A 26,322-nucleotide genomic window follows, 5' to 3' on the forward strand; every position below is an offset into this window, starting at 1 on the left:
CTTTCTCAGCTCTATTCTTAAATAAGATTTGGTGTCATAGAATTCTGTCCAGGTTGTTGTTTGTCGCCTTTCAGCGTATCCCTTCAGGGGTCGCCACAGCCAATGTGAACACTCACTTGCAGAGGTTGTTTGGTAGAGATTTTTTTTGCTGGATGCCCTTCGTGACACAACCCTCTATTTAATTCTGTCCAGGCACAAACGGCAATTAATAGTTTGTCCTCCATGATCAATGTTCAAATGGTTGGCACTTTCATGAATGAAAAAGGGCACCATGCATATATCACTACCAAATCTGAGTCCCTGATCAAGTGTTTTAAGTTTTTTTTTTTTTGTAGAGCAGAAAGACTTTGAACGCTTTTGAGACTGATCAAAAAACTCTGATGAGACAACGTTCTAAGTTTTGTCAGCCTTAAACTAATTCAGTGAGTTTAATTACCCCGGAAACTACATTATTAGCTATTCTGGGGGAACAAGAACAAACTCTTTCAAACATAGCAGGTGGTGGATGTCAAGTTTGGTAATTAAACTTTAATTAAAAAAAGAAACTGAGACAAAAGAGCGAAATATGACATGACCCTGAATCCATAAAATGTTAGAAATGTTTTATATTTATTAGGGCCCGAGCACGGAGTGCAAGGACCCTATTGTAATTCGAATGTTTATTATTATTATTATTATTATTCTACCGGAAGAGTCGCCTTTTTGAGGCCTTTAACATACCCCAAAACTCACCAAATTTGGCACACACATCAGGAGTCGCGAAAAATTTCGTATTTTATAGGAGATTGGCATGGGCGCACAAAAACGGCTCGATAGCGCCACCTACAGTGACTTTTGTCCCGACGCCCCGCATACGCTTTAACGTACAAGCTTGATTTTTACAGGGCATGTTCTTCAGATGGAGACCTACAAAAAAGTCTGAAAGGACCCACCCGTCACTCGCACAGGAAGTCTGATATATTGAGGTCAATATGTCATTTTTGCTTCATTTTGGACATTTGCAGGCCTCGCTCTAGAACGAACTCCTCCTAGAGATTTTGGAGTAATGACTTCAAACTTTGGTTGTGTAAACTAGACACATGTCCGATGTTAAATTGCGAAGCTTTTAAGTTTTTATGGATGTTTGTGACCATGGCGGCGCGTCAAAATTGGAGGTCGTTTCGAAAACACGCCATGAAAAGAAAAATGGCCATTACTCAGCCATGCAAAATCCAATCTGATCCAAAATTGATATGCATGATTGTAGTCTGACTCTGAACACATCTGCAGTGAAAAAATCTGGAAAAAGTGTAGCGCCACCTGCTGGCAAGAGGAAATGACATGTTTTACTTGGAGCATCACTACTCCGAGTAGGATGAGCCGACACACCTGAAAATGACGTCCACCTGTTGAAAAGCCATTGAAGTTTACTCTGACAAAAAACCATAACTTTCAATGCGGGGGTGTGGTCGTGACAGAGCGGCAAAGTTGGGCATCTCGCTATGCACACAAAAGTTGCTCTCACGTGCACATTCCTTGTCCAATCTCACTGAAATTCAATGGATATGATGAAGCTTCTATTCTGAACCCATGGATATGACAATCTTGGACGAGCTCTATAGCGCCACCTAGTTATTGCATGGGGCACATTCTGCCCTGTATTTTCTCTTTGCTTTGTCCGATGTGCATGAAATTAAAACTGGAGATACTCAGAAGGGTCTTCTCTCATCATGTAAAGTTTCATGGGTGTACACCTGACGGTGCCTGCGAAACAGGAAGTGGTCGATTATGTGCACCCAAATAATATAAATTTATTATAAATCAGCCGTTTGTCTCAGGAAGCTGAGATTTCAGAATTAGATGCCTTTAATAACCTCCAGCTTTGATATGTAACACTATAGGGTCTACGAGAAACTTCATCACTTGATTTTTTTAATGAAATTTTGGACTGAACAAAGATTTTTAGCATAAATTATGTTTAGGTTATCAGCACCAAGAATTCAACTTTCATAGGCATTTATGTGCTACTGCTTCCTAAAAAAATTCAGAATTATTGAAGTTACAGGTGAACTTTTATTCAACATTTCATCCAAAAAGGTCCGAAAACGTCTTTTTAGGCAAAACTGCAAACACCTATTTTTTTGCATAACTTATCTTTCAAATATCAGCACAAAAAAATTAAAAACGGTAGGGATCTGTGTTTGCTGCCTTCCATATTTTTTTCAGACTTAAAAGTGTAACAGATGATTTATAAAAAATCCTTTTTCATCCAAAAACCTGTGTTAAATCTGTCTAGACTCCAAACAAACATTTTTTTATGGTAACTTATGTTTCAACAATCGACACCAATTTTCACAGACCTATAGCTAAACATGTCCCATAGCTACCTGAATATTTTCATAGATATAAAATGAACTGGTCATTCTAACATCTGGCATTCTAACATCTAACATCTTACATGTCAAAGCCTCTCTCAGCCTGGCTCTGCTGAAGGAGTCGTGTTACAACCCCGCCCCCTCCTGCTGGGACCCCTGCTATGTAAATTAGCAAGCAGTGAACAGAGAGATGAGAAGTAAGAATGGCCATTACTCAGGCATGCATAATCCAAAGACAGCCAGTTAAACACTGAAAGACATATTTTTTCGGTATGTCTTTCATACATCTTTAGTATTAAAAACTCTCCAAGATGAATGTGCCTGACTCCACCTGCAGGTGGATCACAGACTTCCTGACGGACAGACAGCAGTATGTGAGGCTGGGGAAGCTCGTCTCAGATACTCGGACCACAAGCACCGGATCCCCCCAGGGCTGTGTCCTTTCACCCCTGTTACTCTCCCTGTACACAAACAGCTGCACAGCTGGTCACCTGTCTGTCAAACTCCTGAAGTTTGCTGACGACACCACACTCATCGGCCTCATCTCTGACGGAGATGAGTCGGCCTACAGGAGTGAAATAGCCAGGCTGGTGTCATAGTGCAGCGCTAACAACCTGGAGCTTAATGCTCTGAAGACAGTGGAGATGACAGTGGACTTCAGGAAGGCCCCAGCCCCCCTCCCCCCTGTCATCCTCTGTGACTCCCCGGTGACCTCTGTCGAGTCCTTCTGCTTCCTGGGAACCATCATCAGCCAGGACCTCAAGTGGGAGCAGAACATCAGCTCCATCACTAAGAAGGTCCAGCAGAGGATGTACTTCCTGAGGCAGCTGAAGAAGTTTCACCTCCCTGAAAAGATGCTGGTAGACTTTTACACCGCCATCATCGAATCCACCCTCACGTCCTCCATCACAGTCTGGTTCGCTGCGGCCACGGCCAGAGACAAGGCCAAGCTGCAACGCGTCATCCACTCAGCAGAGAAGGTGATCGGCTGCCACCTCCCGTCTCTCCAGGAGCTGCACATCTCCAGGACCTGGAGGCGGGCAGCCAGGATTGTAGCCAACCCCTCTCATCCAGGACATAATCTCTTTCGGCCCCTCCCTTCTGGCAAGAGGCTCCGGTCCATCAGGACCAGGACCTCGCGCCACAAGAACAGCTTCTTCCCCACTGCAGTCAGCCTGCTGAACAGTACCCCAACTCCCCCAGGTGACCCCCCTCCCCCCCCCCCCCCCGCCCACCAAAGGACTGTCGGTGCCACTTACAGGCCCCACCATCCCAGCCCATCTGTGCTCCCACTTTAATTCACCTTACTCTACTGTATATAGTGTGTTGTTGTTGTTAACTTAATTTTTAACTTATTCTTAATTGCACTATACACCAAGTCAAATTCCTCGTTTTGTAAAGTGCGCTCTACTGAACCTGGCAATAAAACTTTTTCTGATTCCTGATTCTGATTCTGATTCTATTAATCATTGTTTTTTATTCATTCAAAATGCAATTAAATCAATATTTTATCTTTTTTCTTTTCCTTTTTCTTTTTTTTTTATCTCTTATATCCTTTTTTATAATCAATGTTTGAACTTCTTTTCCTTTCTATTGTCATGGTTTCAGTTTGTTGTCTTTTTTTTCGCTTTAGTTCTTGTTCTGTCTTGTTTGGTTCTGTTTCCTGTTTTATTTTGAAAGGTTTCCTGTCTTGTCATGTTTCTTGAGTTTTACTTCCTTTGGTCCCCATCTGCCCTAATCGTGTTCACCTGTGTCTTGTCTGCCCTGTCTGTATATAAGTCTTGTCTCTGCCTTCCTCCTGTGCTGGTCCATTAACTTCTGCTCATGTTGATCACGTCTTCTTGTCTGGCGTCCATGTCCCTTGCCATGCCACAGTAAGTTTTTGTTTTTAGTTTTGTCATCCTGCTCTGCAGCGCTTTTTGTTAGTTAAATAAACCCACTTGCCCTGAACCCGTTTGCCTCCCGTCTCTGCGCCTGGGTCCTACCTGCTCTCGAGCCTCCCCCCCACACGACATCTATACATCCAATGAAATTAAACTACAAATCAACAAACACAACTGATAACAAATGTCTCTAAAAAATGATGTGTATATTTGCAGAACCTTAAAAACACCAAACAAATAACAAATGCTTCCCAATTAAAGCACAAAAAATGGAACACAAAATGTAAAACCCAAGTTAGAAATTGCAATTTGAAAAAGATACTTTTTTCAGCAGCTTTTCAAAATCAATCACCAATTCTACACTTCTGTGGATGAAACAAAGAACTCCAGAACAATGAAGCCATTTCTCTAAGTCTCTCTCACCTTCAGTTTTAAACAAGGTCTGTGAAAATCCACCATACATTGGTCACATGAACTCAGAGACCTGCTAAAAGTGCACAATTGTAAAAGCTCTTTTATATAGACAACTGTTTGTTTGCTTAGAGCACTAAATATAAAAAAAAATGCTTTTCTATCACCTAGACACAGATGGAGAACCATATCAACTGGATTAATAACAGGGTGGCATGTTTAGACAACATGAAGCTGTCCATCACATTTTTGACCTAAACATGTAAACACATCCTTGGCTCTGCGGTTAGGAAATGGTATTTGGGAATCTCTTTATACCAGGAGCCAGCCTGGCCATTGGAACATCGCCACAGTGCCCATCCAGACTGGGACAGCAACGGGGTCCACTTCAGAGCCGTGAGCTGCTGTGTTTAACTCCAGCTGTCCCAGCAAGGGAGACAACTGCAGCAACATCCACTGACCAAGCTGACAAGCCCTGGCAGAAAAGATCCCCACAAGAAAAACACTGGCTCAGGCAGGCTGGTCAAAAAAAAATAGTTTTGCCATTGTCTTGCAGCTCGCAGATCAAGTGGTTTAGTTTTCCAGTAATGTCAGTCAAGAATGCAAGTTCAGATTCACAATGTTCATATTCACCATATTCAACAGACATCTCCTCCAATAGCACCTTAAAAATCCTGTGCTGTTTTGCTTTGCAGCTGAGGTTGTTTACGATTTTCAGAATAAGAGTCATTATATGTCCAGAGCCAATCACTTCTGCACATAAGGCCTGCTGGTGAATGACGCAGCAGTAATGCAGACATTTTGGAAAGTCTGGGTCAGCTTTACAGTGAGTGATGAAACCTGTTTGTCTATTGATCATAGCAGGAGTCCCATCTGCAGTCACTGCTACCAGCTTTTCTAATTGTACCTTTTTCTGCACAAAAACTCCTTCACCGTGTTATACATTTCAACTCCTCTTGTAGTTGTCTGTTAGGGCAGATGTGTCAGGAGTTCTTCTCTTGTGGAAACCAAAAGCTATGCTGTACTGTTGCCGTCCACAGACTCATCACACTGGACGTTAACCACCTGCACTTTGCAAGATCCCGGTCCAGCTAATTGGCCAAGTTATCAGACATAGCTGACACTCATCTAGACATTGTAGTGGAAATTGAATGAGTTCTATTGTTCTCATCCTTAGGGACAGTGATAGCAATTATCATCATTGCTTGAATTTTTTTCATGCTATATGCAAAAGTCTTTGTCCCTTAAGGCAACAGATTACAGCCCCCCCCCCCCCCCCCCCCCCCCCCCCAGGCTGCTGTCGTATTAACAATAGCTTGGAGCTCCAGAATGGACAAGAAAAAACGACGAGAATGGCTCGAGCAGGGCGTTGCTCACGGGGCGGTCGCTCGTGCCAGGCGGTCGCACGTGCTCGGGCCCGCTAAATGCTACTTGTAGCTTTAATTTAATTTTGTGTTTTTACATGACATTCTAATTCTTTTGCCACACATTAAAAAAAATAAAAAAACAATAACCTTACCTTTTCACAAAGCTGGAAAAACGGATCGTGATTTACTGAGAGTGGAAAAAAAAGTTCAATTGTCTGCTCCCACATTATCAACCATCTTAAAAAAAACAAAAAACATAACACTTGTCTGTCTCCATGCTTTTAAAATGCCAGCTAAGCTTGCTTTCGATTTCCAGCAGACTGCCCTCAGAGAAAGACTGATTTCTTATCTGATTAATAATAAAAAGAAATGGCAACAAATCACTGTGTCCCACATCAGAAAACTGAATGAAAAAGTCAAAACAGTGTTTCTGTGATTTCTAGAAGACAGATTCTTCAGATTATTGTACTTTAAAAAAAATTAAACTAACAAATTTAACCTACTTTTTAGTTAACAGAAATAACCAAATGCTGCGTTAAAAACACGTTAATTGTTGGGTTGCATGTTCGATTCCATCTAGATGTGAGGGAAATGAGTAATAGTCTCACTGGTCAAAATTCATTTTTTTAATAATTTTTTTTTTAAATATTAAATACTCTATACACATGACATTTATCCACATATAAAAGCATGTATTGCATTTTACATTCAAGTTCTGTGGTAGAAACAAGCCATGTAGCCTAATGTATGACGTCAGAAGCCTCCGTTTGCTAGAATCAACAGTGATTGTGAGGGAAATGAGTAATAGTCTTTCAGAAAATACCAGGACAGCAGTGCAGCATCTGGCTGACTTACAGCAGCTAATATCGTTGTCTTCTTTGTAACTTCACTAATATTCTTAAATAATGATACTTCGATCATCTCTTGATTTATTGTAAAAGCGTTCCCAGTGGTCTTCCAATTATTATTATGACATTATTAAGTAAAACAGCCAAAAACTAGTTGTTTTCTAGGACATAGTTTCTGCAGAGCAACAGGACTTCATTAGAAGTTTATCTTAGAGACTGTAGGTGTGGAGCAAGCACACCCCCATACCATACAGTACTCCCACTAGTTTACAGCCCCTCACAACCTCTAGTTGACATAACCAGTCCAGCAAAATTGGTGAGCAATATAGAGGAGCTATCCATCTGAACAGTTTAGATCCAGATTCCAGCTCGGACAAGGAAAACAAAGACGCACATGGATCTAGTTGTCTGCAAGTGGGTGCATCAGAATGGAGCAGAGCAGGAAGCTTTTGTCCTGCTGTATAGTCGCAGTCTATCGTTTTGGAAGAAGAAATAGTCAAAAAACTCAATTTTCTGTTTTATTTATTTTACAAATCTCCTCCATCAGAAAAATTCTACAAAAAATGAATAAACCTTAAAATCTAGATTGTCTTTAAAGTGGATCTTTAAAAGAGGAAATAAAAGGGAAAAATTGTATTCAAATTCCTTTTCAAACACTATAAAGAAATACAGTATGTCTCGAAGGACTGTGTTTTAACATAAATCCTAAACTTTATCCCTCTCAATCCTTTTTCTGCTTTATCTACATCACATGAAAGGAAAAGCATGGAGCTCATCATCAAGCTCCTACCTCAAAAGGTACAAACAAGTAGAGATGAACTCTGATTATGTTGTCACTATTTTCAAATATTTAAGAAAATTTCAAAGTAATTCAGTGAAAGAGCTTTGCAATTGTTATAAGGGCATCATCAGCACTCAGTCAAGTAGATTTCTCGACAAAAATACACAAATCCAGTTTATTATAGGATTTGTGCCAAAGGAAAATAGGTTCAAATAAATAAATAAATAGATAAATAATAAATGAATGAATGAATAAATATTTCAACTTTGTTTAATCCAAGTCATGTCAAACATTCCAAATCGTTATGATTTAACTAAATCCAGATAATTCCAGTAAGGCCAGACGGTCCTAACTGCACACTAATGAACCATATATGTGACAACCGATTCCATCAAAGGGTTTTCACTATACTGAGCAGGAAAAAAGGCAACAGTGCAGACTGGAATCCTCTCTAAATAAAAGTTTAAAAAGTAAATGCCCATCAAAACAAGCCTTAGTGAGGCTGACCATCTGCTGTGACCAGTTAAGGTCTGGGAGGCCAGGAAAGAGACAAACAAACACAAAAATACTTGACCATCTGTTCATAAAAAGAAAGAAAGAAGAGGAGGTACGTTAGAGACTGCAGAAATTAGAGAAGAGGAAGCAGACGAGGGCAGAACCATCAGAACATCTATTAAAATAAACAGCTTAGATACAAGAAAAATCACATTTGTGGGTAAGAGAGAAAGCAAAAGAGGAGGGGATGTGCAGAATGAAAGGCAAAGAAAAGACCCAGTTTGTCCTGAAATGACCCTCAGCAGTCTGAGCCTATAGCAGCATAACTGAAGGGATGACTCAGGGTCATTCAGGCAGAGAGAAAGAAAGTGTGAGCCAGAGAGGTAAGGATCAGGATTTGGATTAAAGCATTGCCATAACAGCATCACTTCAAAGGTTATGCTAGCTATAAAATAAGTTTTACTTGTTTTCAGAATATTTGTTCTCCAAAACAAAAAAACCCACACAGAAGCGTAAAAAACTCCCTAATACTCTTAGCATTCCCTATGCATTTGATATATTCCACATTCTGAGTACAGCTGCAGAAGCATTCCTAATTAATCTTATAGTGACTGATGATAATGTTTGGGCTCATTGATATTCACTCATTAGGAGATGTGATGGACACTTATGTAATATAAAGCAGCTCGGTGAAAATAACGTACGCCTTCAAACATCTCCAGCAGCAGGACGACACACCTGGAATGTGCTGCACAAATGGGAGCCTATCCCAGTCACAGCCTTCAAAGAGACGTGCACATCAAAGCCAAAGATTTACTCCAACTGACTTCAAGTCAAAAGTTTTTTTAGGAGCAGCATTACAAAGTCTATTTCAAGCCAAATCAAAGGTAGGATTTGTGCATCCATAGATGCGTTTCACGCAGAAGGCTATCATTTCCTGTTGTGAATGGTTGCTTTGCTTTTAACCACGTTTTCCCCCTTGTCTAAGTGAAAAAAAAAAACGAACTCATCCTCTGTGTGGCTTGTTAACAAAGAAGACCTTTGAGGCTACGGAAGTCAGATTTACCACCCACAGGGAAAAGCGTGTTAATACCAAGTCATATCAGCATGCTGCTTCACACATTTACAAAAACTGTCTTTTTGAGTTGTGCAACTAAAATGGGGATCTACAGCCTTCAACTCTGTCAGAGCCTATTAGGCATATGTGTTATTCAAAACCTGCATAAAGAGTCTTAAAATGTTTAAAAAGGTTAAACACCTAAGGTGTTTATTCTATTTTTCTTTTTACAAGAATCTCTTACATATTTGTTAAGTGGTTAATTCAAGATCAGGCTGCTTTATTCTACCTTTTTTTTTTTACCATTCGTATCATATTTCATTTTAAATCCCCTGTGTCATTAGCATGATTAAACATTTCCATTAAAGCCCATTGTATAACTTGGTTTATGTTTTATGCTCCGTAGTTCATCATCATTCCACTAGGGGCAGTAGAAGGGCGTTTCCTAGTCATTTCAAAATGGCTGCTTCTGTGAAATCTCAAAAAATAAAAAAAACACTTTTGGCATGAAAAGGTTTGGTTAATTTTTAGAACTTTATGTTGAGAATAACTCATCTGGGTCTCATAACTCTCATCTGAGAGTCATGATGTAGACCAGACAAAACGAGTGTGGTGAGTCAACTTGGCGTTAGTAGTTGAACAAATATTTTGATCTTGTTTCATTATATCGCCATATTAAATGTAAATGAACAAAATCTGAAAAGAATGATAAGCTTTTGACAGCCTGGAGGACCTGGAGAAAGTCAACGACGACAATTACAGTATCTGTGTTATGGGGAAGATGAGCACCACCACACCTTTCTCCAAACGTGGCCGACCCGACGATTCTCCCGGGGCTGCCTCTTCTCCAGGCAGCTGCATGAGTGACATCCTGGATTAGACTGATAAAAAGCGCTCCGGTCTTGATTGCCACTAATACCTGCTGGAGATTCTCCATAAAGAGAATCCATTAAGGAAACCCTCTTGGATCTTCAGGCGAGGAGCATGTGGGACAACCTGGTCATCTCTGGGATTCCAGAGGAGGCATGAGAAGACCCATAGGCTATGGTGAAATCCTTAATGGAGGCCCAACTGAAGCTTCCAAATGAGGAGGTGCAGAAGATCGCCTTTTCACAGGGTTCACCGACTCGGAGGAGGGAGATCTGACAACCAGCGTCCACGACCAATTGTTGCTAAATTTGAGCATTATAAGCAAAAGGAGCTGATGAAGAGCGGCGGCTGGGAACTGAAGGGAATGCACTTCATCGTTATTGACCAGTTTCCGGTGGAGACACTGCGGGGCAGGAAGATCCTTTTTCCTCTGAGGAAGACACACCTCACCGCCGGGTCCCGAGCTGTGGTCGCCGTGGACAAACTGTTCGTGGACGGCCGGCTCTTTCGGGATCCAGAGATCACCCCTTGGCTATGCTGTTTTTGTTTATTCTTCTTTCCTTTGTGCTAGTCCCCCCTTTCCCCCCTTCCTCATATTTGAATCATCTTAAGACAACACATTTAATTATACACGTAACGGGCGCGCATACGGGCATACACACGCGATCCAGCACACACACGCTGACATACAGCAAACACCTAACATAGGCTCACATAGGAGACACGCAAAAGGCACCTCACACAGCCTGGAAAGGTTCACTCACACAAATTCACAAATGCAGCGCAGAGTGCATGCGCACATAAATTGGCACGTGTGCATTATTTAGCCTCTTGTTAACATTATTAGCTGGAATGTGCGTGGAACTGCCTCTGGGGCAAAGTGGCTGAAAGTTTTAAATCACCTGGCTGGTCTAAAAGCACATATAGCTAATTTTCATTCATGTACTCTGCTAGTTACAACTCAAAACAAAGAGGAGTTGGTGCTTTAATTAATAAAAATATTAAATTTACCCATAAGGATCCAGTTACTGACCCAGAAGGCAGATTTGTAATCATTTACATATCAGCTTAGAATTCTGCATAGCTAGAATCTATGGCCCTAATGTTGACGACTCTTCCTTCTTTCACAGATTCTTCACCTCACTCTCGGTTCACTCTGACTCCACAATCATTATAGGAGGAGACGTCAATCTAATTCTGGATCTTGAACTTGACAGACTCAGCACAGCAGCATACCAGCGCACATGGCGGTCTGCAAGTATTCTAAAGCAGTGCATGAATGATCTGGGTCTCTGCGCCGCTTGGCGCTCATGTCACCCAAACACTAAAGGGTTTTACCTTCTTCTCCAGTTCACCACTCACACCCCAGTTTAGACTATTTATTAGTCAGTACATTTATTTTAAAAGATATCAGAAGTTCCAGCATTCATGCAGTTATTATCAGTGATCATGCACCAGTTTCTGTAAATGTTTTCAGAGAAAGATCCAAAACCTCAGGTATAACCTGGAGGTTTAATACATCTCTGTTAAAATACCAATAATTTATTCTAAGGCTTTCTTAGAATTCAACAATACTCCTGATATCTCACCATGTGTTATTTGAGAAACAGCAAAAGCAGTGATGAGAGGAAAAGTAATTTCCAATCCACATTTATAAAAACAAAAACAAAGAGAAAGCAGATTTATTAGAACTAGAAAAACTAATCAAAACTCTGGAGGCTGCTTTTGCACAGGAACACACTCTTGGAAATTTGAAAAAATTACTTTTTCAGTTTAAAGGACATTATCAACAAACAAACAAACAAAATTCCAACTACAAAGACTTAAACTTGAAATATTTTAATATTCAAATAAATCTGGCAAATTTCTAGCTAATCAGCTTTAAATTAATAAAGAAAAATCAACGATCACATCTATTTTGGACCGGACAGGAAATGTCACTCATGGTCAAAATTAAAAACACGTTTAAAGATTAAAAAAAAAAACATATACACATCACCGATCAATCCCTCAGAGCAAAGCATCAACTCATTTCTTAATAATGTAAACCTACCCAGTGAGAAACTCAGACTCACAGCTGTCATTGTCTGAACTTAAAGAAGCTCTGTTGCTTATGCCAGCAAATCTTCAGGGCCTGATGGCTTTCCAGTTGAGTTTTATGAAGAATTCTGGGAACAGCTGGGACCAACGTTTTACAAAATGGTTACATTTATCAAAGAAAGCCAATCAATGCCACCTAACATGAACTCAGCCAACATATTCCTTCTTCTCAAACCAGACAAAGATCCCACAAGTCCTTCAAGCTATCGCCCCGTTTCTTTAATCAATGCAGCACTAGCACAGAGAATAGAGGAAAAAAAAAATCACTCCTCACATAATTCTCCTTGATCAAATGGATTTATTAAAGGCAGACACTTGAGTGACAATATCTGCAGACATGTTAACATAATAGACTTTGCTGCTATTAAAAACCAGGAAATGACTGTACTCTCATTGGATGCATTTGACAGAGTAAACTGGAAGTTCCTCATTGGTGCACTCCATTAGTTTGAGTTTGGGGAATCATTGGTTGACTGGATTAAAATACTATATGGCAACTCAAATGCATCAGTCAGAACTGACAAACAGAAAAAAGTTACCCTTCCCAGCTCGGCAAGCAGGAGGCGTAACACTTCTAGAGCACTTAATTATTGACAGTAGATTCATAGCCACGGAACTACAAGGAAACATGGAATAAATAGCTTCTTGTAATACCAGCAACTTAAATCTATAATTACTAAAAGGTTTAAATGCAAAGGAGGAGGATTAGCATCTATCTTTTCACATCTCTTTTCATAGCAAAAAACAACACACAATTTTATTAAACTGGAAAAACAAGAACAATATTAATGTAAGTAAATACAGGAATCTTCTGTTTGATCATACTAGCTTACAAAAAATGCCAGCCGTGAGTTCAAGTAACTAAGAAAGAAGTCTCTCTGGTCTCCCATTGTTAACTTCATTACTGTTTTAAAATACATTAACATCATGTTAAAAATGTATAAAGCAAATTTGAGACAGTGGTTAAATAAAGTGCTTTTTCCCTAAACACTCAAGTCAATATTGTGCATCTAAAACTAATATTGTTTTACATGGATGTCATCAAAAGGTTAAAAAAAACATCCTAATTTACATAATAACATATATTTTTTATCAATTCTTTGATGTAGTGGGCTTTGCAGGGTTAAGAGCAGTGACAGAAAATTCACAAAACCTTTTTCCAAACACAGCTCCCATCACATTGATTGAAACAGTATTTATAGATGATTAGGGACAGCCTAACCCTTTGCACCCACTTGGACAAAGCTAATAAAGGAATTAGAACAATGGGTTTTAAATTTAAAAAAATGTAGAACTAAGGGTTTATTAAAGCTTAAGATATCATATTCTTCACTATCTGATTGTGAACACCCATCACCTCTGCATATATGGGTGTAAATGCATGAAATATGCTGTTCTGAGGCAGCGTTTAGTCAGAATATAAAAGAAAACCTATAACACAGTTACCTATGGCTTAGAAAATTACACTCAAGATACTCAGTACAATTAACACAAATTTAAATTAAACTTTTAATTAAAAACCCTTTAGTTGTTTACACGATTCACCTTATTTTCTTATGAAGCCACACACGGCCAGAGAGGTTCGAAAAAGAGCCAGCAGCAGTTCTGGGGCTACAGATGGCGGACGTTCCCCTGACCTTAGTTCTGTTGTGCCCCCAGGTTAAGGAAAAGATCTTTAAAAAAAAAAACACATTTTTCGTGCTTTGTTTTGAGTTTATCAAAATTTGTATAAATCAAAGAATTATAAATGGGCTGCATGGTGGGGTAGTGGTCAGCACTCTTGTCTGCATGCATGCTTTAGTTTTCTCTGGCTTCCTCCCACAGTCCAAAAACATGCGTCATAGGTTGATTAGTGGCTTTAAAATGTCCCTTAAGTGTAAAGGACACCATGTGTGTGAGGTTGTCTGACTCTGTGTTCTATTGGACTGGCAAATTGTCCAGATTGTGCCCCAGCTCTAGATGCGCGAATCATGTTTGGTGTGAATGCAGCTGAAAAGGTCCTTCTGTATAAAGTTGGGTTCATTTCTTTTCTCTCCTTCTCTCCCCTTCCTCTCTCCTTTCAACAGCTCGGAACATAAAACAAAGTCCTGCACAGCATGTGATGTGTCTAATGGCCCACCAGCCAAGCGTGAGGAAGCCATTCTGTTCTGTCTCTTATAAATATTCAGAGTTTTGGGGTGTCACTTCCTCTTTGTTGCACGCCAACATCTGGCAGCAAACTTTACTGCACTGGAAAAAAAGTAAACAACATAAGCTGTCATTAAGTGGGACATGTTTCCCACCAGAGCACCAGCACACATCTTTGATGGCATTTCCTGATCTGCTTAATGTTTGGATTTGGAAGGCAATCCTTTAACAGTGTGCGCATTTACATTTACAAAGTCTTTACCCCTAAACACATCTAATATTGGCCTAATTTAGTGATCCACATTATGCTACTTCAAGCACCGTCTTGCCTGGTCATACATTTTAATTCCCTCTGGATGTCAGTCGACTTATTATTCTTTCATTTTAGGTTTGCTGCTGTTATGACAATTTTCAGATGCTTTAAAATCAAAGAGCAACTGTTATCACCAAACACATGAATCTATCATCATTTGGAGTCGTATTTCTACCTACAACACTAATGAATAGACTTGAAAAATAAGACGGGAAGAAAAATGTTCTTCCTGCCTCTGGCTTTGAAAGTAGAAAAAGTCCAATTGGATTACGCAACGTCTTTGAAATAAACTGTGATATTTGTCCAGGCAAAGTTGCAGTAACATGGAAAAACTCTCCCCTTTCATTCTGTGATTCAAATAAATCCATGTGCAGGTCCCCTGAATTCTAGAAAAAAAATTCTGTGATGTGGTAAACCATGTAAAATATCCTGATAATGCCGAAGTCACAATGGCCTGACCTGTAAGGTTTTACGGGTTTTGGGTTGTCCGGGCCTCTTGAGATTCATAGACAGGAGGAGCTGCATGGGTGTCCTGCAGTTCCCTTAAGGCTCATGGGCAAACTTAAGGGAAGTCATGAAAATGGAACGTACCATTGTCATGCATGTGATGAATATCCCAAAGTGTTTGTAAAGCAAAGACAAAATCGACAAACAAATGTTCTTAAATGGGTGTTTAGCCCATGATGTTAACACTAGACAAGCAGGGAGGGGCTTCATCGTCATTTTGTTCTTCCACTGTTTTAACTGTTTACTAGTGCTTGTCCACCACCTACAGTTGAGCCGGTGTAAATCTTTGATTCTTGCTCCAGGCTTTTTCTGTCACAGCTCTATTCAGATATATCAAATATTAGGTGAATGGCCACGCATTTTGCACATTGAGCCTGAAAATGGTTGTAGAAGCTTGCATAGCAATGTTTGAATAGAATTTTTAGAACAGAAGCCTGAATGCACATTTACACCGATTTTTCATTGGAAGTGGCAGCTTGAACATGCTTTGCTGAGGGCAGTGTCATTGTAACTTTAGGATAATGTAAGTTACACTCAGCTATAACGCACAGGTGATGCCTTTGTTGGGTCCCCTTATGCAGCACTGTAGCCATTAGTAAGTTGTGTGCACTGGCTTCTTGCTGACCACTCGCAAATGTTGCACTCATGAGGTGAACAGGTGACATGTTAGCGCCCGTAGGACGCCTGTGGGATGCCCAGACAAACCACGCTGTAATAGTCTAATTTCCTCATTTCTAACTGCCCGACAGTGAACATGGGATACACAAGGGGTGTGCACCTTTCACTTGAACAGCACTAATAAGCTCCCTGCACAGGGTTAAGGAGAGTTGAAAAACTGAAAAATCTGTTTGACATGCCTGCTTCTCACCCTCTTCCCCCTTACGTGTAAAGTGTTCACTACAACCTGTCACTTGCAGCATTCCCACAGTGAAACATATGCATGAGCATTTTCTTTCTACAGGCTTACCGAGTGGTCTAGGATCACAAAATGAATGCTGGCAACTTATGTGCCCCATACAGATTTGCCAATGTTCTGCATGCAGACAGCCTGTGTCCACCTGTAAGGCGGTGTACCTCTGACTAAGGTAAAATGTCGGAACATACTTACGTGGGGAGGCGCTCTCACACTCCTGTGTGTTGCATTTCTGGCTGCCGACCGGCTTCAGCTCATGGTGGCACTGACCTTGATCCACCTCAGTATCAGTATCAGCTTTTGTGTCAACACATTTGATGAGTCGCTGTTGGACACCCCCACCGCATGAAGCTGAACACTGCACAGAAACATTTCCAAAGCTTCAGTTTCCACAGCGCACACAAACTTAACTTCTGTTTTTCCTTAAAAGACTTGAATTGATCTCTCTTTGTTTCCCCAACAGTAGACCCCCACCACTCAAAGTCAGAACTGTGGCTGCACTGTCCAGAGCTACCAGACCTGTGTAAGATCTGTGTAATTAAGCATTCTGAAGAATAAGAGCAAACTTTACTACAAAACTTTCATTAAAATAATCCAAAAACTCATTTAAAACAGTTACTTTTTATCAGAGGTCACCTAAAAGACAACAAATTAGCCCTGGTGCACACATTGACAATAAATGAGAATTGAACTGAGCAACCCCTCCCCCTTTGCGTTCCAAACTGGAAGAACCCGCTGGTTCCAAGAAACCAAAATTTCAATAGACTTTTATTGAGAAAAATAAACAGACGATACTCAGTCCATCAGAATAACCATTCTAGCTCTACTACCTTTTATTTACATGTTTTTATACTCCTATTTTTTTAATGATATATTTATTGTAGTGCAAGTTATTTAAGTTAAAAACTGACCAATCAGATTCTTCAAGAAAAGTAGGTGGCCTCACATCAAATGTTAAAAGTTTTTGATTGACAGATTCTCCCGAGCCCCAATTCCTTGCTGACAGGTTTGAAATAAACAGTTTTTTACAAAGACACAAACTGAAGAAAAGCTCACAGGAAATGACTTAACTCCCTCTGGTAGAATTGGGTTTGTTTAAATTGTGTATTCTCCACACAACAACTTTTTGATTGATTACCGGTAGCTTTTTACTCCCTCTCAAGATGAATGTTTTTGTTAACAAATAAATAAATAAATAACTCCACATAATAAATATTATATTGTTAAAAAAACGCAGTAGAGGAAATACTTTGTGTCTGCTTTTCTTTCTACTTTGTTAAGAATTTTGTTCCTTTAATCCTACTTGAATGATCATTTTTCTACTTGCAAAAAAGCAAATTAGTAAAAAATGATCTAATAATTCTCAGGTTTAACATTCTGCTTCTTCATGCAGGGAAAGAGTTGAGGAAATGATTGTCTTTTCGAGGGTTAATTGGCGGGGCTTGAGGTGCTTTAATAAATATCTTCCATCTTTCTCTTTTCTTTTTGTAGTGCTGCTTTCACATCCTTTCATGTTCTGCTGCTCTCTACAGCTGCTCTTTTCCTTCCATGCCTGTACACTCATCTTTCTTCCCCTGCTCTGTACAATTCCTGTCATTTTGGACTGCAGTGCTTTTGAACTTGGATTATGGGGCGTGAATCTTTCTACAGCATGCACTGTGACATTTTTTTCTTTTTACCGTTTGCCCCACTGCATTACACTTGTAAATGCGTTTTCTACATCATAACAGCAGTAGGTCGGCAAATGAAACAGGCTCTATTATATTACGATTTAGTAGTAAACCTGCTGCTCGTGTCTATTAAGACAAAACAAAGACTGTTAGGAATAATACACGAGAGAAACCTTTTATCAATAAGTTAATAAGAAAAGTTCTGCACACAATCACATCAGAAAGTAAAATATTCCTCACAAGTTACCAAAAACTTGCCTAAGTAGGTTTGCCCCAAAGCTTATTGAACACTGTACCACTGGAGATCCGGGAATCCTGTTTCCCTGCAGCTTTTACTTAACCCTAAATACTGGTTTAGCATTTTACAACATCTGCACTGAAAAGTAATCTTGTACTCCAACTTGAAGTTACATTTATCAAGAATAATGTTTAACTTTTAACATACAATTACTTAAGGGCTGTAGTTAAAGTCTCCACTAGACCTCAGAGTAAAAAGAAAATAGTGGTAACACGTTATATTAAGGATCACTTTATTAATGTGGGTCATTGATAATTAAGCATTAAATAATAATAAATAAAGTCTTAACAGATACTTTTATGCATTGCTTTGCAATATTTGAGTGCCTATATCATTTTCAAGCTATTAAGTGTGACATAATGGTAATTCCTGATGAAAAACAGGGTTAAAAATACAGAGCTGCCAAGGTCGGCTCTAGGTTGACATCATGAAATGGGCGGCACCCACAAGGAGAGAAAGGCGGTGCCTCAGAGATAGAGTCGCCTCAGAGATAGAGTCGTCTTACATCTGGGTAGGAAAATGAACTCTAAAAATAAGGAATATTTCATAAAAAATGTATTTTCTTTAGTGTGCCAAAAGTCACAAGTTATCATATATATCTGGATAAAGTTAACTCTGAAAGACTTAAGAATAGCATGATATGGGGGCTTTAGGTGTCATATTTAATACAGTACTTGGCAGTTAACTGATATTATTATTCAACGTTACCAAACACATAACAAAGTATCAATAAAAGCTTTCCTCTGCAATTGCTTTGCATCGTATATGCATCAACAGCATGTTAGTTTTTATACAATAAAGCCTTAATAATGTCTGAAGTAATAATTTACTATGGTTGTTTGTTAGGAGTTAGTAAGCAAAAGGTAAGTAAGTTTTTAGGTTTTTAGCCTAACTTAACCCTTAATAAATGCTGTCAAACCTCATGAGCTTTAGTCAAAGGTTACTTGACAACTATTAACTATAGTTTATTAACTATAGTTAACAATTGGGTAATGACTACATATAAATTAATATGTTGATGCATACATAATGCAAAGCAGTGGCATTAATAATTCTTGGTAATGCAAAAAGTAGCGTTAAGTAATTTACAGTTAACTACTAATGAATGAATTAAATAATACACTTAGTAATACAAAGTAATGCATAAAAGTGGAAGTTGATACTTTATTTATTAGTTCTTTAATGCTTGATTATGCAGCGACTCACATTAATAAAGGGACCCTTATAATAAAGTCTTATCAAGATGCCCAGTTATTTTGCGCCATACTCAGCAAGCAACATTTTGGATTTTTAAATAATTTTGATTGATCATACACCGACTTTTCTCCTGTCATCGTCCTTTGCTCTTTTCTTCAGGTCTTCCCTGTGTGATGAAATATGTATAATCTGTTCCCATGCTATATAGGGAATGTACATCTCAGCCTGCTTCACTTTAGAAAGTTTTCTGACTTTGATTAGCAAAGAGCTCGACACAAAGTGACTTATGAGTGTAAATGAGTTATATGATTTATAATAGCTAACTCAGTATTATGAGTTTGTGAATGCACTAAGTCCTATTTGAATCTTTTTGATACTGGTGCGTTGCAACAGATCCATTTGAAACATGACATCCTTCATAAATTCTATTTATCTCTCCTCCACTTCTTCCCCTCAACAGATTGTTTAGTTCCCAAACTGCAGTTGCTTCATCCTTTGCCACTTCTGGTCAAACTACTTAGAAATTTTTTTTGTGGCTCTGTTGTTTTGGTGTTTTAATTTTCTTTAAAGTTAGTATTTCACAGTAATATATATAGTCCATCTTAAGCAGCAGTATGGTCTTGTTAAAGCAGGGAGGAATTCTGCTCCTAATATAACTTGACAACCACTGAAGCGTGTATGAATGACGTGTTCAGAGATCCCATCTTTTCACAGAAATGTGTGATCTTGCAGTATCCCTCTTACAAAACTGACACCTATTGATGCAAATGTGCATCGAACCACTTCTGCTCCAAACTTAACTTAATATAGCATTTGCATAAAAGCAAAACATATTTTTCACAGCTGGAAATAAATTCAGACATCAATGGGTTAAATAAATACAATTAAAACATATTTACTGTGTGCAGTTCTAAAAGCTTCACCTCAAGCACTCAGCCTGTTTGTGTTTGGCAGAGGTCATTTTGACACTGACGGACAGATAACATTTAGAGTAATCCAAACATTCATTCATCTTCTTCTGTTTGTCCCTTTCGGGGCTGCCGGAGCCTATCCCGGCCAAACATAATCAGCTAATGATTTAAAGGTAAATTGAGGACAAACTTCCTTGTGGGCCTGAGCTGCTACTATTGCACCACAGCTAGGTGGTAGAGTTCCTTTGAGAGTCTATTTAAGGACTATACTTGATATGTAAGACCAGTTCTAAACAGATAACTCATTGTTCAGTAATAGCAGTGTTACAGAACCCCAATGTAGGGGACAATTTTATAAATGTATGCATTCTGTAAAAGACTGATTTTCTATTTCCAGCCGGATTTAGGCCCAAGTACAAAACACTACAAATTGATGCCATGTGGGAAAAGTTTTTTTTAATGTAAATTCATTAATTGCAAATACATGTATTAAAAACAAAGTAAATTTTAAATTAAGATGTTTAAAAACAATTTTTTTTTAGATGTAATGTGACATAAAGAAGTAAATACAAGAGGCTGGATATACCAAGGATCAATTAACTGAAATAGAAACAGCTGAGGATAATTAAAAACTAAAACCTGGGTTGTGTCCAAATCCCTTCACTACTTAGTGCACTATGTAGTGAGTTCTCTAGAGCTGTCCAAATCTCCCAGTTTCTGCAAAAAACTAGAGTGCATCAATGGTCACTAGATTGGTGAATATACCCCAGACCACAATGCATAGCATTTGAATGATTTTTCCTGAGAAAAAAAAAATGGTTAACATTTATTTTTTTAGAAACCCTTCAAGCTTTCACACATTTACACCATTGACAGTAAATAAGAACTGGACTGAACAACCCTCTTCGTGTTCCAAATAGGAACTACCTGCTGGTCCCAAGAAGTCAAAATCCCGGAGACTTCTATTGAGTAATAAACAGCTATTACTCAGTCATCGTGTTCGTCAGGATGGCCATTCTTGCTCTACCTTTTATTAACATGTTCTTGTTAATCCTACATTTTTTTAATGATATTTTTGCTGTAGCATAAGTTGTTCAAGTTTCTCAATAAACATAACTTGTGAACATTCGGAGCATTTGATTGACAAATTCTCCTGAGCCCCCTTTCAGCGGAAGGGGTGTGGCCTTCTAACATGCTCACTCCTGATTGGAGAGAGTGGTTGCGATAGAAATGTAGACTAAGACCGACACGGACCAATTACAGCTTACTGAGGACGTCTGGTTCCAACATGGCGACGGTCATATAGCAGAAAATCTGGGACTGAATTGCCTTAATTTGGTTGGAACCGGAAAAAAGGCATTTTCTATAGGGGCGCTGCATGCCATTTGTCCAGTTATATATCATACAGTCAATGGTTTACGTGACTGTGGGTTGCTGAAGGCGATGTAAATTTAGCTTTTGAGTTTACCTGCTGTCCAAATAAATACAGACCTAGAGCCACATTTAATATTCAATAATTTTGAAAGTGATTTTTATTCTATAGTTTATGTAATGTACTTTCAGAGAACATTGCTGATCGCCACTCGTTTCTAGTAAGTTTGTTACATTCAACAACCTGACTTTCTTTCATTCTTGAGCTTTTACTGTCAAAGAGTCTTGTTAAGATCAATCCCAAAGTCAGTCGTTTTGATCGCATTAATATTTGTTTTTAGCTGGCAAAGCTTTGAACATCCTACTATCAAGTAAAATGATGTACCACACTACTTTCCAGACTCAGCGTACTAAACTCCAATATTCCAATTCTCTTAACAGAGACGGGGGAAATATGAACTCCTTAATAGGCACTTAATGGTTAAGATCCACCAACAAATTGTTGTGGGTCTTTATGTTGTGCTGCAATCCTCAAATATGTGAGACTGTACCAAAATGTTTATGTGACAGTAAAAGTAGGTGTATGACTTTTATTTGCTGTTTAATTATATTATTGTATGTAATAGGCTTTATCATAGGAACACTCTTAATACTGCCAACCACACAATTGACTTTCGATCATTTCCTTATAAATAAAAAGAAAGGAATTTACACAAGTTGTCAGCCTAAAAAACACTTGCTGTTGTACAATTACACTTCATGTTGTTTCTACAAAAATACACGTGCATATTTTTCATTTGGTCTGGCTTTAAAATCAATTAATCTATTAACTCATCTATTTAATCAATTTCTAAAGTAGGAATTTGTGACATACTACATGTCACATTTCTGTCTTTTTTTGTCATATGTGGGGGAAATGTGTTGCTAGCTCCCAGGTTTCTGCCTTAACAAATCTTTAATTACTTAAAAGGTTTCAGAAAAACTGATGGCAATAACTTTTCTGTATGTGGTGTAGAAAGGCCATTAATCATTTATTTTGTTTTTAAAATATGCATTTTCCATTACTGTACTCATATGCCCCAAGTCTTTAAATAAACACACAATACTTTGAAGACACACAGAAAAATTAATAAACGTCCAGGTTTAGTAAAACAATCTGTGTTTTGAAAATCAAAATTCAGTCTCTTTTTCCCCAAAAAAGTGAACAATAACATTGAAAAGATTTGTATTTGTGGGTTGAAATGAGCATCAAAATGACTAAATTGTTTAAAAAGTCAGCATGAATGGATTTAGGTAAAATATATTCAGAGTTGTACCTCTCCCCAGGATCCAGTCAGCCACTGAGCACATGGCTGGCTGTTACAGGACTGGATGTTGCTTGGCTGCAGGTCTTTTTCGCATCCATTTTCCTCTGGACAGGTGACAATGCGCTGCTGCTCACCTCCTCCACACACTTCAGAGCACTGCACAGCAAAACACCAGACAGGGCACACATTTAACCTCTTCTCATATTAATTGAAAAATGTAAAAAAAATGAACGAAGTTGCAAATCAAGCAAAAAACTTTGTTCTATTTATATTAAATACTTTTCAGGTTTTAGGGTAAATGCTATAATTTAGTTGTCATCTAGATGTATTGCCAAATTGTTGTGTTATAAAAAAACACCTTTTAAAGGTTAAAAACAGCATGCTGATACTCAATATGCAGGTACTTTTCTCAAAGAAGTGTGTCAAGATTCCTCTGACAGTACATTAAAGACAGTCGAGGGAAGAGCAGACGACTGAAATTTCAGTCACACAGGCTGAAAATGACTACTCCGCATGATGTAGTACAAAGAAATATTTCAGGCATTCATTTCACTTGCTTACACATACATGTATATACGTATATACATGCACGTATGTATATACATTCATCTGAACTGAGATGTCTGAGGTCCAGAAAAAAAAAAAATATATATATATATATATTGATAGATAGAGAGAGAGAGAGAGAGACAGAACTTTGATGAAAAGTTACAGGAAAAACCTTTATTATTTTCAAGGTAAAGAAAGCCATGTAGGTACGGGTACAATAAATACCTTATCATACTCAGAGTTTTTTTGAGTTATTGCCATGATAGTTGGGTTGTTACTCGTTGCAATCTCTGACTATTTTTTTTTTTACTCTATCCAATGTTTCCAAATGCCATTTTCTTCTCTTTGTTTAAAAAGAAAAGAAAAGAAAAATTTAAGCTGCTTGAGGACTGGTTGTGTTCTGAGCAAGTTCAGGAATGCATCGTTAATTATGAGCATAACTTCATAGCTGAGTTTTGCAAGTCATTTGTATGCGCAAACATTTATTCATGAAAAGACGTGCCAAGCCTTAATCACTTTCACAGACAGGAGTGAAAATGACAAAACACAAGTCAGGAAGACAGAAAATGACATCTTACACTAAAGTAGTAAATTACTGTTGCCATACATTTTGTGGTTCAGAAGTTGGCAACCTAAACACATAAACACAAGAAATGTCTGGGAATTTCTACAAAATGTTAATATAATGAGATTTCAGACACATGACTTTGATTGAAAGTACACTAAAGATGTTTTAGTGAGTTTTCTTACTATTTAATACATTAACTACAGTATATACATTAAAGAATGACAAATATCAAGCATGATAAAAAACGCATTTAATTCCATTTCTTAACTTTAGGTATTTAGTGAATATTATTTATGTGACGCAACTGTCATGCCCAATAAATTAATGAATGGGACACCTGGGGTTTAAACCCCCAACCCCGCAATAGTCAAACTCCTGTTCAGCCTACTGAGCTGTTGCAACCACCCCCAACCCTTCAATCATGTCAAGCAAAGGCAGAGCACACAGTTGAAAATGTTTACTAAAGTTCTAATCACTTCCAGTCAGTCACTCACCTGACCCCAGGATGAGGTGTACCAGTCCAGACACGGCTGCAGGTTGCAGAGATTTTGTGATTGTGGCCTGGAGGACATGGCCCTGCAGTGGAAGGGTCTTAGAGGTCTTTGATCCCTCAGATCAAAGCATTGGACCTCTCGAAATTTAGAGCCACCCTCGCAGTTCTTGGAGCACTGGGGAAAGCAAGGCGTGATTAGGATCCAAAAGCAGCAGTCTCAATGTAAATATCCACGAGCCTAAAGCAGACGGATCTGATGTGCGGATTTAATGAGTTCCAATGAAAAGAACTGGGTGACAGAATGTCCAGAGAGATAATGGCTGAGTGATGAAAAAAGTCCAAGACGAAGTTACACATCTGAAGCAGTGATTCGACAGAGAGATGGTTTTATACAGGGTTCATTTCTTAAGCAACAGACACCTGACATGTGACGCGCGATCAAGAACAGGCTAAACACGCAATCGTTAGACGCGTGATTAGCCCATGGTGTTACAACTAAGCAGGGAGGAGCTTTTTCTTGCGCCAGGCATTTTCTTTCACAGCTCTATTCTGGTAAAGGAAAGACTTGGTATCACATGATTCTTGGGACAAACCAAAATTAGGAATTTCTCCTGCATTATTAATTTTCCAACAGTTAGCATTTCAGTGAATACTGAAACGGTCATAGAAACTTGCAGCTACGAATGAAATTGCAAGTCTTGAATGCTGAAGCCTGAGATGCGCATACATTCATATTAACATAGACTTTTCGTTGTAAATGGTGGCATGAATGTGCGTTGACAAGGGTGGAGAGAAGGTAGCTTCAAATAGAAATATCACGCTGTCACTCCTTTTCAACAAAAAGGGACCTTAAAGTACACTTATCAGTATATTTGTGTCAACATGGAAATATCAAAGACAAATTATTTTACAACTAACATGTGAGAAAAAATACTTTATAGACATTTTCTTTGGTTAAACAAATGGTGAAAGTAACTGGATTAGTACAAACTTTAAATATTATGTGAAACCTACAGCTAACAAAGATATATGATAAATATATAAACAGACTTCCAACAGGTTTTTTCTTGGAAGAGGAACCAGACAGGGTTGCCCACTCTCTCCTTCTCTTTTTGCTATATTTATTGAGCCTCTAGCTGCAGCAATAAGACAGAATGAGAGCATTAAAGGAATTAAAACCAAACACAGCCATCATAAAATTAGTCTCTATGCAGATGACATATTACTGTTTTTAAGTAATTTACATTCTGTAAATGAAACGGCAACAATCATTAATGAATTTTCCTCTATATCAGACTATTCCATTAATTGGAATAAGTCTGTTTTATTATCACTGAACAATAATGCGGAGCAAAGACTCACAATACCAGTTAAATCAGGAAATATCAAATATCTAGGTATCAATTTTCCCCCCAAACTATCAGAACTGGTGCAGCTAAACTACACCCCATTACTGAAAAACATACAGGACGATCTAACACGCTGGACCAACCTGCCTCTGTCCCTTATGGGCAAGGTAGCCACAGTAAAAATGAAAATCGTACCCAAAGTTAATTATCTCTTCTCAATGATTCCCACACAACCGCCATTAAAATGGTTCAAAACATTAGACTCATCCATATCAAGCTTTTTATGGAACAATAAACCTGCAAGAATTAGTCTAAAAACTTTAAAATCTGCAAAAAGCTGTGGAGGATTAGAATTACCTAACTTCCACAATTACTTTCTTGCAAATAGATTACAATACATCTGAAAATGGTTAAAAAATAATCCAGAAACCAACTCATGGTTAGACTTGGAACAGGCGTTATGTGGAAAGATCAACCTATCAGATCTTCCATTTATTAGCCAAACAGTTAAAAAACAGGATTGTTTCAAAAGTATTAATATAAATGCCACTTTAACAGCCTGGTGGGAATTTCTCAAAATATC

General features: G+C 38.5%; 1 protein-coding gene across 1 annotated transcript in view; it reads right to left on the minus strand.

Moving 5' to 3' along the window:
* The window catches only part of LOC101166699 (A disintegrin and metalloproteinase with thrombospondin motifs 7), a 202,016-nt gene that overhangs the window by 23,121 nt on the left and 152,573 nt on the right, over positions 1-26,322 (minus strand). Inside the window, exons 21-23 of the mRNA XM_023952917.1 lie at positions 24,392-24,565; positions 22,790-22,936; positions 16,222-16,384 (exon numbers count right to left, since the gene is read on the minus strand). Coding sequence (XP_023808685.1) covers positions 16,222-16,384; positions 22,790-22,936; positions 24,392-24,565 — 484 coding nt within the window. The remainder of the gene's footprint in view (positions 1-16,221; positions 16,385-22,789; positions 22,937-24,391; positions 24,566-26,322) is intronic.

This window comes from Oryzias latipes, chromosome 3 (genome assembly GCF_002234675.1).
Source record: "Oryzias latipes chromosome 3, ASM223467v1".
NCBI classification, from domain to species: domain Eukaryota; kingdom Metazoa; phylum Chordata; class Actinopteri; order Beloniformes; family Adrianichthyidae; genus Oryzias; species Oryzias latipes.